This window comes from Ischnura elegans, chromosome 10 (assembly GCF_921293095.1).
Source record: "Ischnura elegans chromosome 10, ioIscEleg1.1, whole genome shotgun sequence".
Classification (NCBI taxonomy): domain Eukaryota; kingdom Metazoa; phylum Arthropoda; class Insecta; order Odonata; family Coenagrionidae; genus Ischnura; species Ischnura elegans.
In genome coordinates, this window is record NC_060255.1 from 67,758,858 (window position 1) to 67,778,227 (window position 19,370).

A 19,370-nucleotide genomic window follows, 5' to 3' on the forward strand; every position below is an offset into this window, starting at 1 on the left:
GGGTGTGTTATGATGCCAGTTGTTTGAAAAGAATAGAAAAGTGAATGTTAGTACTGAGTCCCTCTTAGCATTTATTAAAGTCACCTGTTGTTTGTAGGAAAACAAATTCCTAAACCTATTCCTTCCCATTCGGCAAAATATCTTTCAATTTGTCGTTTCTGTCAAACCTGGAAGTATAGTGAGGTTCTAAGTTGATGTTCTCCATATGTATTGCTCTGAAAGATATCTATTCTTATTTGCTCAGCAATCTAAGCCTAGCATGTAGCTTCCGAATTTCTTTAGCTCCAAGCCGCATTTGTCTAACTCATTGTTGCCACTGCATTGCTATTTTCAGGTGTGTAACCCAGGAGGGGCTGCATCCATCATCTCGGAGCTCAGTCAGCTGCGCCATCTAGATCTGTCCGATGAGCAGGACAATCATCCTTTTGAGGTGTTTGCTGCTGCAGCGGCGGCGGCAGCTGCAGCCGCGGCTGCTGCCAATGGGAGGCAGCCGGTTGGGGGAGCAGGCAACAATGGTGTGGAAGGAGGGGGCGAGAATAATGGAGGGGCATCAGTGGGTGGGCCGATTCGTAGGCTGGCCGGCAAGATCCTCTCAAACCCACAAGTATTGCCCCTGCTCGAGAGCTTGGATGTGTCAGGTCGAGAGGAGGTAAGCACTGGAGTGAGGAATTTTTCCCATCACACTTTTTACTTTGTAATCACGTAGATTATGTTTAATTTATCATTTTTGGATAGTTGAATCATTTTGCTTAGAGCAGAGGTCCCCAATTTACTAGGCCACGAGGGCCACATTCCAAGTTCCGAATCGCCCCGTGGGCCGGATAGCAAATTTGCTGATTACTGAAGTATACAATATTCAATACTTGAAACGAGTGCGCGGGCCATGCGGAGGGCCGTATTTTGGAGACCCCTGGCTTAGAGGAATTTTTGTGATTTGGTGTTTGCTCTTCACCTTTTTACTCCTGTAACTAATTGTTTGACCACTTTCTGGATCAATTCGCCACTTGGTTACTTTTATGCCACATTTAAGCATTATATATGGGAAACCTGGCTGTAGAAAAAGAATTTATATAAAGCATATCATTGTCACTCAAAAAACATTTATAATTTTGTCTATTGCTGTATAAGTTAATAAGGTACCTCAGAAGAAAACTTTTTTGGGTTAGCCATCAGGATGAATATGAATGGCAATAGGACTGAATTCATTATTTACATTTGAAATTTCTGAAGATACAGTAATTTATCATTTTGTGCGTTTATACTGCTCTGAATTAGAATCCTATGTGTTCGGAGGGGATTTGGCTACCTTCTATCTTTGTTTGTTTTGTGACTACATTAAAATAGTTATTTGATCCAGTCTTTATTCCTTTCCGTCTGTTCTTGACTATTAATTATTATATTATTATCATTATTGTATTCTCTATTCTGTACTCTCAGGTGGAAGGTGGTCCAGTGCTGCGTGCTTGGATTGAAGCCCATCCTCACCTGCGCTTCATTGGGCTGGTGCAGACAGAGGCATGCTATGATGAAATATTCACAGACCCCTCTGCACCCGCATTCCGTCCAAATCTTGCGGTGAGTAGCCATTGCATACTTTGGTTCCACCACACTGTTTTTCTGTCTTTATTCCTTTTTGACTTTTACTGAGAAACCCGTTATGTTCCTGCTGGAAAATTTTGTCAAGTTTGAGTACTCCTGAGGGTTTACCAAAAACCTTTTTATTTCCTGCCTATTCTTTGAGAAAACAGTCTATCACCAAGTTTTTATCCATTGCCTAAAATATTCTTAATTTTGAAGTCCACTCTGCTTCTTAGATTGGGAAAATGGTGCACCTGAGATTGGTAAAGGTCCCAGATGGTTAAAGTAAGCACATCCCTATGCTTGCAGAATAAGGAGCATTTCCATAAAAAATATGTATAAAAATGAGGAGTACATATTAGAGATGGGTTGAATAGCAGATTTCTTGAACTCAAATTCGAATATTAAATCATTGCTCGAATATTCGAAAACCTCGAATACTATACGATGAATGTGGGAATGTTTGACTCGGTTGCCTATGCTGCAGGAAACACAAGATTTTTGGGGAGTAATTTTGATTTCCTCTAAAGGATTCAAACAGGAATTTAGCTGATTAATGTATTTTTTAATTTTATGGAAACAATTGGGCATATAGTTGACTCAACTAACATCTCTTTCAAATATTCTAAGGGGACACACCATCTCGCAAAAAATGATTGCATGCCGTCTCGGCATTTACACTGCTATGATGGATTGATATCTGATTACATCTGATACTCGGCTTCATCCAACTTCTTATTTTCAACAGGTAGCTCGCTTTACCCCCACTCCTGCTGTCAAGTGCTAGCGCAAAATACACGTGCTTCTCCACCAGATTTTCTTCAATTATTTTCAGTCCATCTTTGGAAGTTCTCACGAGATAATAAGATGAATTCGAATTGCTATCAGGGAGAAACCAAATATCCTGAGAAAATATCCCTTCGTCTGTGACTGTAACAATAGAGATTTATAGCACAACTCATAAATTGTAACTTGATATATGTTTTCGGAAAAATATACTGCATCAACTTCCGAGAAGCTCTGCTACTCATATCCAGTCTTGCCAGAATGTTAAGTCTCCGTCCGATTTTGACATTTATTTCTTTGCGTAAAATGTAGAGATGTGCGAATAGTATCCGCGAATACTCGAATACCTCGAATATTAGAAAGTATTCGATATTCGAGGTTTCGAATAGTTATGCGAAAAGTACCGCCTCGAATACCTCGAATACTTTGAATTTCGCGTCATACACTGTCGCACGCACGTCGTTGGTAGTTGACTCGGAAAAATGTGGAGAACTGTAGTCATTTAGTGCTCGCAGCGCCGTTTTACGCAAGTTGACGAATTACATCAAATTCGTGGATTTTAGCGGTGAAAAGAGTTCGACGAGGGGAACCGAAAATGGTCGGGTGAAAAAATCTGAAAATCCCCGATTCCCCCCACCAGGAGAACCTCAGTGCCGTGGGATAGCAACCTTAGGGCATTTCCCACGATCCTCTATCCCCCTCCATTCAGCACTCGCCTCAACCACTCTGACGCTTTCCTCTTCTCCAAAATCAAACAAAAGGTCCCAGCTCGCGCAGGGATCGCATTACGAAGACCCCTGCTTCGAAAAAAATATCGAGTTACGAGAACAATAAAAACGTGTTTCACGCCCTCCCCCCTTTTCTCACCCACTGACCTTTTTCTGGCTACCTGCTTCGAAGTTCCCCATTTCTGGAGGTCAACTGCTGTTTGAGTACCGTGGGATACTTACATTAGCGCATTTCCCAAGGTCCGGTATCCCTCTCCATTCATTCCTCTTCTTCAAAATAAAAAAAAGGTCACACCTCGCGCAGGGATCATATTACGAAGACCTTAGCTTCGAAAAAATACGCGAGAACAATAGAAACATGTTTCGGGCCCTCCCTTTCCTCCCCCACTGACCTTTTTTTTTCCTACCAGCTTCGAAGTTCCCCATTTCTGTGGAGGTCAACCGCTGCATGAGTCATCTATTAGCACAAAGGGTGTCTAAGAATGACTTTCGTCAATTGATGTTACACCTTTATTGAATTGAAATATTAGTAATGTGCGCGTAATTTAAAAAAGAATAAGACCAAACACGACGTATTTCTGAGTTTATTTAAGCATTTTACGCAAAGAAATAAATGTCAAAACACGACGGAGACTTAGCATTCTGGCGAAACTCGATATGAGCAGCAGAGCTTCTCGGAAGTTGATGCGGTATTTTTTTCCGAAAACATATACATATCAAGTTACAATTTATGAGTGGTGCTATAAATATTTATTGTTACAGTCACAGACAAAAGGATATTTTCTCAGAATATTTGGTTTCTCCCTGATAGCAATTCCAATTCACCTTCTTATCTCGTGAGAACTCCCAAAGATGGACTGAAAATAATTGAAGATAATCCGGTGGAAAAGAGCTTGTATTTTGCAAAATGCCTCAGATTGTCAGCTAGCACTTGGCAGCAGGAGTGGGGGTAAAGCGATGTTAGTTGAATTAATTATATTCCCAATTGTTTCCATAAAATTAAATTATTCATTAATCAGCTAAATTCCTGTTCGAATCATTTTAAGGAAATCAAAATTACTCCCCAAAATCTTGTGTTGCCTGCTGCATAGGCAACCGAGTCAAACATTCCAGCATTCATCATTTAGTATTCGAGGTATTCGAAATTCGAGGTATTCGAATATTCGAGCTATGATTTAATATTCGAATTCGATATTCGAATTCGAGAAATCTGCTATTCGACCCATCTCTAGTAAAATGCTTAAATAAACTCAGAAATATGTCGTGTTTGGTCTTATTCTTTTTGAAATTACGCGCACATTACTAATATTTCTATTCAATAAAGGTGTAACATCAATCGACGAAAGTCATTCATAGACACCTTTTGTGCTAATAGATGACTCATGCAGCGGTTGACCTCCACAGAAATGGGGAACTTCGAAGCTGGTAGGAAAAAAAAGGTCAGTGGGGGAGAAAAGGGAGGGCCCGAAACACGTTTCTATTGTTCTCGTGTAACTTGGTATTTTTTTTGAAGCCAAGGTCTTCGTAATATGATCCCTGCGGGAGCTGTGACCTTTTTTTTATTTCGAAGAAGAGGAAAGCCTCAGAGGGGGGCTAGTGCTGAATGGAGGGGGATAGCGGATCTTGGGAAATTCGCTAATGTAACTATCCCATGGTACTCATGCAGCAGTTGACCTCCAGAAATGGGGAACTTCGAAGCAGGTAGGCAGAAAAAGGTCAGTGGGGGAGAAAGAGGGAAGGGTGAAACACGATTCTATTACCCTCCTGTAACTTGATATTTTCTTTTGAAGCTTTTCATTTATGGTCTTTGTAATAGGAACCCTGCGCAAGCTGGGACCTTTTCACCTTTTATTTGATTTCGGAGAGGAGGAAAGCATTGGGGGTCGAGGGCTGATGGATGGGGGGGGTAGCGGATTTTGGGAATTGTGCTATGTAGTTACTATCCCATGGCACCGAGGTTCTCCTGGTGGGGGAAACCGGGGATTTTCAGATTTTTTCACCCAATCATTTTCGGTTCCCCAGGTCGAACTCTTTTCACTGCTCTAATCGGCGAATTTGATGTAGTTCGTCAACTTGCCTATAATGGCACTGCATGCACTAAACGACTAGGGTTCTTTACAATTTTCTGAGTCAACTACCAACGACAGTGTGCGACAGTGTACGGTGCGAAATTCAAAGTATTCGAAGTATTCCAGAGCGTACCTTTAGTATAATTATTCGAGACCTCGAACATCGAATACTTTCTAGTATTCGAGGTATTCGAGTATTCACAGATACTATTCGCACATCTCTAGTACATATATACATTTGGTTCAATCTTTTGGCAGAGCATTAGTAAACGCTTGATTTTCTATGTAATTAGAAATTTATTGCATCAATTATATAGCTGAATGGTTAGCAGTAGTATGTTGTTATCATAATTTAATAATCCTCTTCTCCTATTTGCAGGTGAGCGGCACAGCATGTGAGTCGCAGATATTGGAGGCTCTTCGCCGCTATTCATCTCGTCCTCTTTACGTTCAGAAGTGCCTCTACAATCTGTTCCGACTCACACCAACCTTCACAGATGCCAGAGTTGATGTCATTCAGGTTAGAATTATTCAAAGTACCTCTTTTAAAAGGTGTTGATTGTGTGGTGTGATGTTGGCAAACACTCATTTTTGAGTATATATAGGACAGGTTATAAAGGATGTAAAGGAGAAGAAATATGAAGCTATGAAAAGGTTAGCAGATAGGAGAGAGAAATGGAGAGCTGTGTCAAACCAATCCTAGGATTGTTGACTAATGATGATGAGAAATTTTTTGCAGCTGATTCACGTTTCTGGTTTTCTTTATATTGAAAATTGTGATTAGTAACTTTAACTGATGTTACCTGTGCATTTAGGAAGTATATATAGAAAAAATAATGGCTCAAATAATATAAAGTATTGAAATTGAACATAACTCATTTGTAGTACAAATTTACTAAGTCCTTAATTACAAAACCCATGCATAATCCTATTTTTTTGTGAGATCTATATGTATAAAGTTATCAGAAAATATGTTAATCGACTATATTGAACATAGGTATATTTCTGGTATATTGCTCTCAATTATCCCATTGTTAAGTTTTTTGTTAAGTGATTGATGAAGTATTATTATAAAGACTTAGTTCTTTCTTGGCAAATTATATTTATAAATAACTGTTAGGTTTCTAGCTGGGTAAGAATTTTTGCTGCTAATGCTTTGACAGAACACTGTTCTATCATCGTCAGAGTAGTGAATTTCCAGAACTTTCTTCCTGCACAGTTTTATCCATCTTTCTTTTATATCAGTTTCTTCCAAATCATTTGGATGTGTATGAAAGCTCAGGTAGAAAGCTACACAATTATTTATTTAAGTACACCGGGACTAGCCACGGTGATAACTTCTCACTGTGTTTGAGACTAAATAAGTCTAGAGCGAACACCTCTCGTGTTCACAGTTCGGGCTTTGCTCTCCGGCTGTGGCGCCATGCGCACGACCTGGACTGCTAGTCGCATAATATGCTCAGCAGTCCATACCACCTTGTCCGGCATAGTCCACAAATTTCCTCAGGGGAGAATGACGCCTCGGTAGCTTAACTGGCTAAAGCACTTGGCCAGAAATCGAGGGATGCGGGTTCGAATCCCGGTCAAGGCGAATGATTTTTCCTCTTTGGATTTTTCGCACTACACAATTATTATGGTTCCAATCGAGGAGTGTTCCATAGTAAGGTTAGGAGCAAAAATTCTTACTCAGCCAGAAACCTGGGAGTTTTTTTTATAAATAGCTATAATGTTATTCTGTGACTCATTTCTCTTTTTATTATGCAGCTGGTCCTCCCTGGCATGAGTGAGCACCGGGAGCAATTTGGAGTACAGATGGCTGCTACCGCTTGCCTCTACAACCTCACCAAGGGGGACTTGGGGCAGCGGGTTCACCCTAGCATCTTGCGTCAAGTGGTACACCTCACCCTCAATGCCATGGAGACGTATCCAAACCATTTCCAGGTGAGTGGGGGAAAGGGTTATAATGTTGACCAACTCCAGGGGCACAGCTAGGAATTAAGGCTAGAGGGGGTTTAGGCACAACTAATACTTGCGGGTGTGGGGTGTTGCATACCCAACAGGGTAAGCAGGAGTCGCAGGGGCCCTCCTCCAGAAAAATTAGAAGAATAATGGTTCAAAGTTGCGAGTTTTACGGCTTTCTGAGGGATATTTGATAAATCCTAACACTATTATATAAGTAATACTGATCCAAATAAGTAAAATGGATTAAACTTAAAAATTTCTCTGAGCACTGGGGGGGTTTTATCCCCCAAAATCCCCCTCCTCGCTGCGCCACTGATCAACTCATAAATATTTATCTCTTCATTGAATAAATTACCGATTTCGTAGGGTTGAGTATTATTGCTGTATTTGGCTGTATGATGGTTGGTGTAGCTGTGTACATTTTGGCGACATGTTTCATTTATGTTGAAATATTTAATTATTTATTTATCCCTAAGTATTTGTCCATTGTTATAAAATTTAAAGACATATATGATATGTAAGTTGGGTGCGCGTGGTTTGTTTGGGTTTAATTTTTTTGAGTCGATCATTAGAGTAAAAGTAAGGCTGCGATTTGGTCTGATTCTGTTGTGTAAATTGAAAGAAATAATGGTCGAAGACTGTCAAACATTACTGACATTTCAGCATGATTTCTTTTGTAGTTGACTGGCTATTACTGTAGTGGATCATTACTGGTTGTGAAATAGTTGTAGCCAATCTTACAAGTTGAATTCACTTTCATGGTAATAATATTGACTTCATTTGATCATGAATGAATAAAAATTAGCCAGTTGTCATCTTATAATTTTCCCATAAATTCATGTGTATTTATACTTGTTGCACCAAAATAATTGATCTAATTACTCCTCTGGGATGGTGATCCAAGAAGTGATATACTTACATCTAGTTTATTTTATCAGTTTAAGCCATAATTTATAGTTTTGGACACAATGCAATGGTGACTTGATTGTATTGATTGTGAACATAGTAAAATATGTTTTGGATAATTGACGGCTAAGTGATGGTAGATGATCTAGTCAAGTAGTATTTTAGTCAGTGACCTATTTAATTGCATTGATTTATGCTCTCATACTTTGTTTACCTTGCACCTTCATGGGTTCTCAAACTATTAATAAAAAGCTACGGCTCTTGATTTTCATGGACAGCCTCCTCCCCACGAGTTCTTCAGGACTTTTTGATGGGCAATATTTATGAGCCTCTTTGTGGTGGAAAGAAAATGGTGATGATATATGTAAACTACCCTAAACATGGCTCATTCGGTCTTTTTGGAGGTGCTCACTATAACTTGTGAATTGTAGCAGTGTATGATATGTACTCCTATGAATTGTTTTCTTTTATTTTTTACAGCTTCAGAAAAATACCCTTCTGACACTCTGCAGTGATCGAATCCTTCAGGATGTTGCCTTTGATAAATTCCGTTGCAGTCGGCTTGTTATGGAATGCCTCTGTACAGTGGATGACCCCTCTATGAACCGCATGTCAGTAGCTATCTGCTCGATTCTTGGTGGGTATATAATGGCCTTTTCTGTGCTACTGAATTGTGTGTTATTTTTTCTATTTCTTACAATAAAAAATGTTTTTACCAGATGTGTATAACAAGTAGCACTTGGAGGAAAACACTTGAGTAATTTCATTCTAGCGTAGTTTAAAAGTAATGAACTATATGACAAGTGTCACTAAAGTATCACTCAAGTATAAGTAAAGCTAGTACTAAATCAAGCAAGAGATTAGTAACAGCATTTAAATTTTAAAGTAGAGATGATTCGGTTCTGGTACTCGGTTCTCAGTTCTGCCGACTCTTGGCCTGTAGAACCAGTATTGAGAACCAATCGCTTAAAGTCGGTACTTTGAAATTGGCTCGTAATGGTCATAAGGAATTGAATTTGGTGCCCAAGTCCGAAATGATCTGCTGCGTGTTAAAGGCCAAAAAGTGAAAAAAAAAATTAAAAACACATATATTACTTACCGATTGCATGGCATCCGCATTTTTTTTTTCTTTTGGAGAGTTGCTTGCTAAAATGCGCATTTAAGGGTTTGTCAGTTTGTCGCTCTTGCCAACATTGTAACATTTCTGTAGCTGTGGCCACTTTCAAATGAGCCGACTTTTCGGTTGCCACCATCCACGGCACAGCGTCGTTCTTTTAACTTACCATTGGTCTCTATGGATGTCTTCAAACTAGCCGAATCGCGCCCTTGACAGTACGGCATCCATTTCAATCTGGCCCGGCGGTGGGCCGTCTACAGCGTGAAATACAGTCAATGCTACATTGAGACTGGTTTCAGACGAAACAACTTTTCGCTAGCCACCGTTCAAGTGAAGTTCAGGCGGCTTTCATATGAGACAACTCTCTACAATGCCATGTGCCATGCCGTGAACGGCAGCTGGCAGGAAATAATTTTGTCTGAAAGTGGTCTTACAATTTAATCATGAACATGTAGAGTATTTCTTTGACATACAACTAAGATGCATTCTGAGAGCTTGTTCGTAAGTTGATAAACCTTTTCAAGACATCGAAAATTGTAGTTATCCTGCGGAATGCAACACTGCATTACAGTTTTGTGTTGGCTCATTTATCCCTTGTGTTGCTGTACCGGCGTGTTGAGCAGTTTATTGTTGAATTTATAAGAACTGTGACGGTGAAGCATGTGAATAAGTAGTCAATTAAAGTAACAATTTAAGTTATATCGCAGAATACAGAATATATTTTGAACTGACTCACAAGGTACCAAAAATTGATGGATGATGTCGTCAGATGTTAGGGGAGTTTCACTATTGATCCTGATGCTATGCAGTATGTAAAATGTGCTCCAAGCATATTAGCACGACCATTCAAAATCAACATCAACCATTACTGTTTTCAGTGAACGCTTGTTCATTACTGCAAGCAATATTTCTGGCTAAAAAAGAATAGATAGGGCAAAAATGTTGAATTTTTTAAAACAAAACCTGGAGAAAGAATCAGTGCTTGACTGATGTAATGTGACATATTGGTCGATCATGCATTCTTTTACAAAGTGTCGTTAAAACGTTTTTACTTGGCAAATAAAATTATGGAGATGATCTTAAGTTTTTTTACAGAGCTTTGCTGATAATTTACGCCTTTAGTGAAATTATTTTCATTCAATTCTTGTAGTTGCTCATTTAAATTTGCCATTAATTCAGATAATAAGAGTTCATCCTTGGAACGGAGAACCAATGGGGAAGAACCAGACAGGTACCGAGAACGGAAAAAATTTAAGGACCGACTCATCTAATTTTAAAGTAAAGCTAATTATTATGATTGGTCATCAACTCAACATAATTGTAATTGTACTGACATTCCCTGTCATAACTATACTGAATTTTGGTGCCTTTGTAATTCACTTCACCAAAAAAGTTTTTGCGTGTCATTTTTGTGAATGGTTGGGCATGGCACCTGACAACATCTTATGTTGAAATTTCTCTTAATTCCATGCTAACGCACTTGTGTCCAGTACTTCAATTTTATAGTGAAAAAAGTACCTTGATCATTAACAAATGTATTCATGGAGTAAAAAGTTAACTATAATAAATGTGCCAATTTCTTGACCAATGCATCAACTTGGTGACTTTTGAGAATTATAAGCTTTGCCTGTTTATTTGATATGAATCGAAAATTATACTCGTAGAAATACAGTAAATATTGTAGTGAACTAACAAAAACTCTGGGTAGAGTTGTTTTTCCCCTAGTATTCAATAGATAAATTTCCAAGGAAATAATTTTCTAGCAAGTCAAGTTAAGGATGCTCTTGGGAGGTATGATAACTAGGGCTGTGCGAGACTCTTGGCCACCTGAAAGTCTCAACGGTTGAGACGAGAATTTCATTTCTCAGCATTTTCGGAACGATACTCTCAGCGTGGCGAGAGTCTCGTCTCACCTGGATCGAGAGTCTTGACGAGACTCGAGAAGTCTTGTCCCTTTGAGATTTCTCGACACCTGTTGAGACTCCCGGCTCCTCGATAAAAATAAGACTATTTCTATTTTAGATATTGAAAATAATTTAACAAAAAGATTATTTTAAGACATGGCATATACATATTTCCAAAACCAAAAATAGTTGTAATATATTGATCAACATTGACGACTTAAGCATATTTAATTATTTAACTAACCAAAATTGACAGGTAACCATGAACCATAGTTACCATAAATACCTAAACATTGAAAAGAGGTATGTGTATAAAATTCTATAGAATTAGATTATTATCTCTTCTTTTTGTTAATTTACAAATGAATGTTTATTTTTATTATATTACTATAATAAGAAACATTGATTTAACTCTTTAACATCTCTATGTATCAAAATTTTATGCTCAATTTCATTTTAAGCCCTGGTAATGGTTTGTAAATAAACGGAAACATCGGCAAAATTTTAATTTCAATTTAAAGACCTACACTCCAAGATTAAAATTTTATATTAAATATTGAGATGAGGAAGAGGAAATATTTTTTTTTCCAAATCTCTCGTTGGAAACTCTATTAGCATCATGCACACTCTTTAAAAAAATTGGATGCAGATGTAGATCATCAAATAAAATATTTTTATATTGTGAATAAATCCGTAAAAGTCGTAAGGGATACCTTAGTAAACTCCATCATTAATTGATTGTGGTATTAATTAGAAATTCTCGCCTTGCCAGGGAGTCTCGACCAGTGTTACGAAATCTCGTAGGGGCAAGACTTCTCGACTCTCGTCATGACTCTCGCCGCGCCAATAGTCTCGTCCTGACAATGCTGAGAAATGAAAGTCTTGTCTCGACCGCTGAGACGAGACTCTCTCACAGCACTAATGATAACACATTGTTTCTTTCAACAGCCTCGAAGATTTCCACTCATGAGACGTCGCTCTTGGGAGCTGAGGCCAAGTACATGCAAAAGTTGCTGGAGATAGTGAAGAGCAAGGTGGATGCCAAGTGTGTGGACATGACCATGAAGTTCACCTTGAGTGCTCTATGGAACCTTACAGGTAATTTGTGCTTCTATTTTACTGCTATACTTAGAAAAATGCATACTTCAAAATATCTTATTCCTCCCCCCTTGCTTAATATGGCTGTATTCTGACGAATCTTGCAGAAGTTGTTGATTTGAATGTCTTGAAAATGGTGTATTATGGGAACTTACAATTCTATTTGTGTTAAGGAATCATTTTCTGGGGATCATTGCTTGGTTTTCATTGAGGTTTGTTTTATTTCTAATTGTATTTATGTGTTATATAATTGACTTTTCCTATGCATATATGTTACTTTTAAATTATTGGGACCAATAGATCATATCATTTCAACAAAGAATCAATCCTACAAGCATCTTTAAAATATTTAAATAAGTATCAAAGAAGTCCCAAACCATGAGTTTATTTAATTTTTAATTTCTGTAGCCACACTGGTATCAAATTCAATTTATTGACTTCCTCATAACCTTCACTCTTGTGCCTCGTAGATGAATCTCCCACGACGTGCCAAGTATTCCTCTCAGCTGGTGGGATGTCCCTATTTCTTGAGGTCCTTGAAGCATTTCAAGGCGAATCTGCAGTGGAGACAAAAGTGCTTGGCTTGGTAAACAACATAGCTGAGGTGGCGGACTTACGGTCCAAGCTGATGGTCAATCAATTCATGGAAATCCTCAGGTAGGATATAAGGAGGGATAATAATGAAGTGTGTTCAGGTTTGCCACCTGATCAAACCCTGTAAGATGGGAGAAATCTGAATTTGACAATATTCCAAATATTTTTTTATTTGCCCAACGAGTTTCAGTGATTAGTATGCCACTTTTAACTCCCTGTTGTGGAGAGTTGTACCTTTGAAGATAGCATAGGTTATAAAATGGGTTGGGTCAATAAAAATTGTGGATTGTTACTAAGTTTGTACTTCTTCCATCATTTTTAAATTGCACAAAGTAGAGCCAATAACTGTTGACTTAATTCAAGCCCTGCCATTCTGGTGATTTTTTGGTTTACAAGTCATCATTTTCCCTCTAGACTGAATGTTGTGTCTGTTCAATGATCTGGCTTGAGTGCAAATGGACCCACCAGAGCCAGAAAAGGCTGATCAGGTGCATTAGTCTTCAACTGGGATGTCTGTTGGAGCAGGTTCTTGAAGTTACTGGGAGAATATAGTCTGAGGTTTCAGGCTAGATGGAGTGGAAACGTGACATAATGAAAATGAAAAAGCAGGAGCAATTTCCACAATTTTACATTTATTAATACTACGGGTTTCGCTTTTCAGCATCATCAGGTGGTACCTGAATTTGAAAATTGCTCCTGCTTTTTCATTTTCATTACTGGGAGAATATTCAGCATTGTGGTAGTAACTTTTCGTATTTGGGAACCCAAACTGCATTCAACAACTGTATTTATAAGATAAAGATCTGGTTTTTGTGGGATTGCAGCTGAATGTTTTACTCAAGTGTTGTCTCTAGGTATTCGCTTTTTTCTGAAGTCCTTTGTCTTCGTATTACCATTATTTTTTCTTTTGATTAATCTTTGAACTTGAGTAACTCTTCACTTTTTGGGACTTTCATTCATATTTCAATGGGTTTATTGTTAGACGGTGTGGTGGGATCATGTGCATGTATCCTTGAATCATTCAATAAGCACTTTAGGAAATTATGCTATTATAGATTAATGTTAAACACTCAGAGGTAAACAGAATTTTTTCCTTTCTAATTTCCTCAATGCTAAAGCTTTTCTTCTTGCTAGGTACATGTAAATGCAGTTTCAAATAATGGAACGAATGAGGATGTACCTCTCTGAATGGAAGAATTACATAGATTGACAAAAATATAGCAAAAAACCCTCAGATCTGAGAATGCCCTGAGATATTGTTGTTGTGGTACCTGCTACTTAAATGTTATGCATGGACTTCTTCAAAATGGTTACATTTAGAAAATTTCTTCCTTTTTCTTCTGCAGGCAACTACTTCATTCCAAGCACATAGATGTGAGCTACTTCGCTGCTGGGATCATTGCACATTTGGCCAGTGGTGGTGAGGAACAGTGGACCTTGACAGATTTTCCTCGTCATGAGCTACTCAATGAGCTGGTGAGTAATGCACCTCAAGCGCATGTCATCAGAGTGTGCTTCTCTTCCCATTATCATTGTGTTTTCTTCCTCTAAATGTGTTATTTTAAAAATTTTCAGTCAGTGATAGTTAACATTTTTTTGAGTGCATTGAGAATAGTTGTTGAGCGTTATATCTGTATCTTATTGCATGAGTGAAATGTAAGTGAATGTGGCTTGGCTTAAGTTGAGCTGGGAAAATCAATATGTACTTACAGTGCCATAGCCACGAGGGGAGGGGGGGAGGGTTTCCGGGTTACAACCCCCCTTGAACCTTTACAGCTTTTACTTCATTCAATTTATATACAGTGGAACCTCGTTAAAGCGAGTACGGGCTATAGCGACACCCCCGCTATTACGAGAGATAGCCGATGCACCGTCAATTGACCCTATAGTAAGCGTGTTAAAAAATTTGTTTTTACGAGACCCTTTCGGTGATGGCTCTCGCCATAGCGAGGGTTTCACCGCCGGAAGACTTTCATCAAGACTCCTTAACCTCTGTAATTGCTAGCGATCTGTTAGAAATGAAGTTAATGGAGTGCTCAGTCTCAAGTTTATGTAGTAAACTGTCGTTCGATAAATATAATGATTGACGAAACAATGCTTTGCATGATTTTTATTCAGTGCGGCGCTTATAAATTGTTTGAATAGTTAGTCGTTATTTGAGTAGGGAAATTTAGTGATGCAAAAAAACATCGCCTTTCGTCTGGATTTATGCTTACGTTTATCGGATAGATGTTTATCTGTCGCCGCACCATTCCATTTCCTGTATATCTGTTCGCAACAGGTATATGGGCTATTATTTGCTCCACCTCCGGTAAAGCGACAATTTGCTATAGCGAGTGTTTATTGGTGCACCGTGGGGTGTCGTTATATCGAGGTTGCACTGTACTTCGTTTTAATAAATACTCATACAAAATTACTATTGTTGAGTCTTAAAAATCACATTTTCAACATCCAAAATCCCAAAAGTTTCAGGGGAGGACCTCCAGGCCCCCACAACCTTGGGGTGTTTTCCATACATCCCAGAAGGGCCCCAAAATCTGTGGTAAACCCCCCATTTCAAAATCCTGGCTGCACCACTGACTACACTTAAAATGAGAAAAGGGAATACCGAATACCTGACCTCCATTTCTAATGACCTTCATTTTTTGCCATGTTCTTAACTAATGGATTGGGTGTAATTATTTCAAGGCCTTGTGTCCCATTATTAGAACTACAATATATTTTATTGTTTTTAATGATGAATTACTCATTTAAAACTTACACTATCATCTTGAAAATTTTAGGTTTGGTAGAGGAGAACATTGTCAACATTTACCTGTTTCTCAAGTATTAAAAAAATTGCATCTGAGGAAATGCTTAAATAAAATTTTCTAATTTTAGACACATATAAGGAAATTTTGACCAAAACCTACTCTATTTGTAGGTAGGCATTAAAAAAATTTCAAAAAGTTTTTAGCAAATTTCCATTGCAAAAAATACATTGAGCTGAATGTTTTCATGTTTTTTAAGTTGTGGTATAATACGGCATAAATTTTAAATACCTGAAGACAGGAACATCTGAATATGAACCAATTAAAGTTGGAAAAATTGATCTCGGAGTATAGTTTTTCAATTGGATTGGCAGTGAAGAAAGGAAGAGAGAGAAGATGCTAATCTTCCATTGGCTCAGCTTTCTCAAGGAATCTTCTCTTCCTCTTAGGAGAATTCCAAGACAGTAAAAAAACCATTTTCAGGTAGGAATTTCTCCAACTTTAATTGATATTTGGGTTTTTCTGTCCTCAACATTTTAGAAACAGCAATATGGCATTTTGCATTGAAGCTGTTTACAATAAAAAAATGGATGATCACTAATACCCATTCCCTATATATGTAGTAGTTGTCTACTCAGGTGTGGCAACCCTCTGTTTGGTAGGAAAGGATTTTACCCTGTCACCACCTAGGCTGACACATACCATCATAGAATCCTCTAATATTCCTTCTGCTGAAAGGCTGCTTTTTTCTGTTAATAAATAGAAAGTGTCTTGTGTCCTCCGTCCACAGGGTGATGTGGTGCGGCACTGGGAGACTCCAGAGGGTGAGATGGTGGCCTACCGGTCGTTCCACCCCTTCCTTCCGCTGCTCTCACGGAATGTGGCATCCCAGGTGCAGCTGTGGGCTGTGTGGGCAATTCAACACGTGTGCACCAAAAATGGTAAGATAAGAGGCCTCAGGTATGGTGAATTCTATTCAGAATCACCACCGTTTTTTGGTGCTTTTGTGGTAGGTAGGCATTTTGAGTTGCAATTCATACATTATCATTATGCACTTGGAGCCTTGGCAGAGTGGGACTCAATGGAGAACCTGAATAAAATTAACTATTATATTGTTGGAACCGGCTCGGAACGGTGGCGAGGATTTGAATTTGGCACCCAAAGCCAAAATGGTCTGCAGCGTATTCAAGGCCAAAAAGTTCAAAAAAGATTAAAAAACGAATGTATTACTTTCCGATTGCATGGTGTCCACATTTTTTTCTTTTGAAAGTTGCTCACTAACACGTGCATTTAACGGTTCATCAGTTTGTCGCTCTCGCCATCATTATAACATTTCCGTAGCCACTGGTGCTTTCAAACTAGCTGAATTTTTGCCTGCTGCCGCCCACGGCACGGTGCCATTCTTTCAACTTACCATAGGTCTCTACGGATGTCTTCATAAGAGTCGAATCGCACTGTTGACAGCACGGCACCCATTTCAATCCGGCCCGGTGATGCGTAGTCTACGAAATGCAGACAATGCTACATTGAGACTGCTTTCAAAAGAAATGACTTCGTCGGGCGCCGTATGCGTGAAATTCAGGCGGCTTTCGAACGAGACAACTCTGCAACGCCATGTACTGTGCCGTGAATGGTGGCCGGCAGAAAATCGTTTCGTCTGAAAATGGTATCACGATTGAATCGTGTATATGTACAGTAATTCTGCAACATATGGACAAGATGTGTTCCGAGAGCTTGTTTGTAAGCTGATAAATCTATGCAAGGCATTGAAAATTGTGGTTATTCTGCAGAGTGCAGCACTCCATTACAATTTAGCGTTATCTCACGGCTGCTCAGTTTATCCATGGTGTCGCTGTACTGGCGTGATGAGCAGTTTATTGTTGAGGTTATAAGAATTGTGGCAGTGAAGCATGAAAATAAGTTGACTATTAAAGTAACAATTTAAGCTACATCACAGAATACAGAATATATTTTGAACGGACTCACAAGTTACAACAAACTAATGGATGGTGTCGTCAGAAGTTGGGGTAGTTTAACTATTGATCCTGATGCTATGCCAACTATCTATGGAGTACGTAAACTGTGCTCCAAGCATATTTTGCGTGGCCCTTTAAAATCAACGTAGACCACTACTGTTTTCAGTGAATGCCTGTTCAGTACTGCAGGCAGGTACATTTTGGCCAGAAAAAGAATAGATCAGACCCAGACAAAGTTAAAATGTTGAATTTTTAAAATGAAAACTTGGAGAAAGAACCAGTGGCTGATTGATGTAATGTGACATATCGGTGGAGATCTGTGAAAGTGGTTTTATTTTTTGCTAAAATTCGTTACAAAACTTAGTGATTTCGGTGTTATAGAAAATCTCGTTGGTGTTATTATAATGTTAAAAGCTTAGCACATTTCTAGGTGTTTTATTATTTTTTGGTGCACTTTTCACAATTGCTTGTACTTTTGCATTTGCATCTCACATAACATTAAATACAATATCAACTGTGCAAAATTTCTGATTAAAACCAAATGAAGGAAATGGCTCAATCAAGCGTTTATAATATTGAGCGAACAAGAAAAGGTGCACTATGGACACTTCACTTGATTAATTGTCTTCGTGAGGAAGAATAGAGAAAAAATTGTAAAAATAGTACTTAAATTTGTTTTCGGTTTCATTGTATTAATTTAGCCGTCAATAACACAATATTTAAGCTCTTCCTGCTTCTTTTTTCCCTATAATCAGAATGTGTTCTTGGCAAATACGATCAGCAGAAGGCAAATCCCCACTACCCTTTATGTATGTACTTTGATAGCCATTCCAAAACTTTGGATTATTAAGTTTATTTACACTAATTCCAGCATTTAAGAATGCTTCTGTTGTAGGACAACAAACTCCTTTTTCACCTCCTTCACTTTGATTGAGTAACTGTCTGTTCAAATGATAGCTGTCGTTTTGCGGGTCCCCTTTCTTTTGCACGTTTATTTGTATCGCTCTCTGCTGATGTAATGTAACAAATTGTCATGCCTTGCATCTTTTTCATTCAAGTCTTTTATCGCAAAATTTACGCAGTAATACATTGTATTTCAAATAAAATCCTTCTGAGCCGAATTCACTTGCCCTGAATTGAGCGGTTACACTAGGTTTTTGGCATTTTAAAATTCCTTTCCTTTGTGTGATATATAAAGCTGTAGCCATGATTAAAAACAGCCCAAGCATGAATCACGACCAATCACGGCAGTGTTTTCAAACCGAGTGCTGAGTAGCTATGGTATAACCATAAGTAATGTATAACTTGCATTTTGACCAAAATTTTTCATGTCGTGGGCTCCCTTTTGATAGCCCTCACGTGTGCCGAGGGAAGGTAGGTTCAACAAAAGCGCTTAGTATTGATTACAGCTGTTGCCAATCAGTCAAGAAAGGCCGTGAAAGGAGCACGCATAACTAAATACTATCGGATACAAATAAACTCGAACTGGGGGTATGTTGAAATGATTTTTTTTTCCATTGAAGCTCAGTGGAGCACCGAATATTCGAAGATCCATCTGCTAATAATTAGCACCCCCTCTCCTCCTATCCTTTCTGTTCCTTTCTTCCCTACCCCCAACTGCTAACGCTTTGTGGTTTCAAATAACAATTGGTCTTCATGGATGTCTTCTAACGAGACAAATCGCGCTGTTGACTCTTTAAGTTTTTCCTCAACAAGTCATCCATTTAATGCTGTTTACTGTGTCAGGGTGAGCCACCGAAATTATTGCTCAGCATTGATGCGTGCCGGGTGCGTGAGCTTGTATTTATGCTCTTTTGCGGCTGATTAAATTTCTTTCAGTGCTTTATTGATTCTGAATGTCTAATTCTTCAGGAGAGAAAGTGTGTCATTCCATACATTTCC

The 19,370-nt window shown here is 38.6% G+C and overlaps 1 protein-coding gene across 1 annotated transcript in view; it reads left to right on the top strand.

Annotated features, from left to right (window-relative positions):
• LOC124166508 (protein zyg-11 homolog B-like) overlaps window positions 1–19,370 on the top strand; it is a 33,210-nt gene that overhangs the window by 9,926 nt on the left and 3,914 nt on the right. The window contains exons 7-15 of the mRNA XM_046544043.1: window positions 335–649; window positions 1,438–1,575; window positions 5,541–5,681; window positions 6,926–7,102; window positions 8,510–8,666; window positions 11,999–12,148; window positions 12,619–12,805; window positions 14,089–14,218; window positions 16,283–16,433. Coding sequence (XP_046399999.1) covers window positions 335–649; window positions 1,438–1,575; window positions 5,541–5,681; window positions 6,926–7,102; window positions 8,510–8,666; window positions 11,999–12,148; window positions 12,619–12,805; window positions 14,089–14,218; window positions 16,283–16,433 — 1,546 coding nt within the window. The remainder of the gene's footprint in view (window positions 1–334; window positions 650–1,437; window positions 1,576–5,540; window positions 5,682–6,925; window positions 7,103–8,509; window positions 8,667–11,998; window positions 12,149–12,618; window positions 12,806–14,088; window positions 14,219–16,282; window positions 16,434–19,370) is intronic.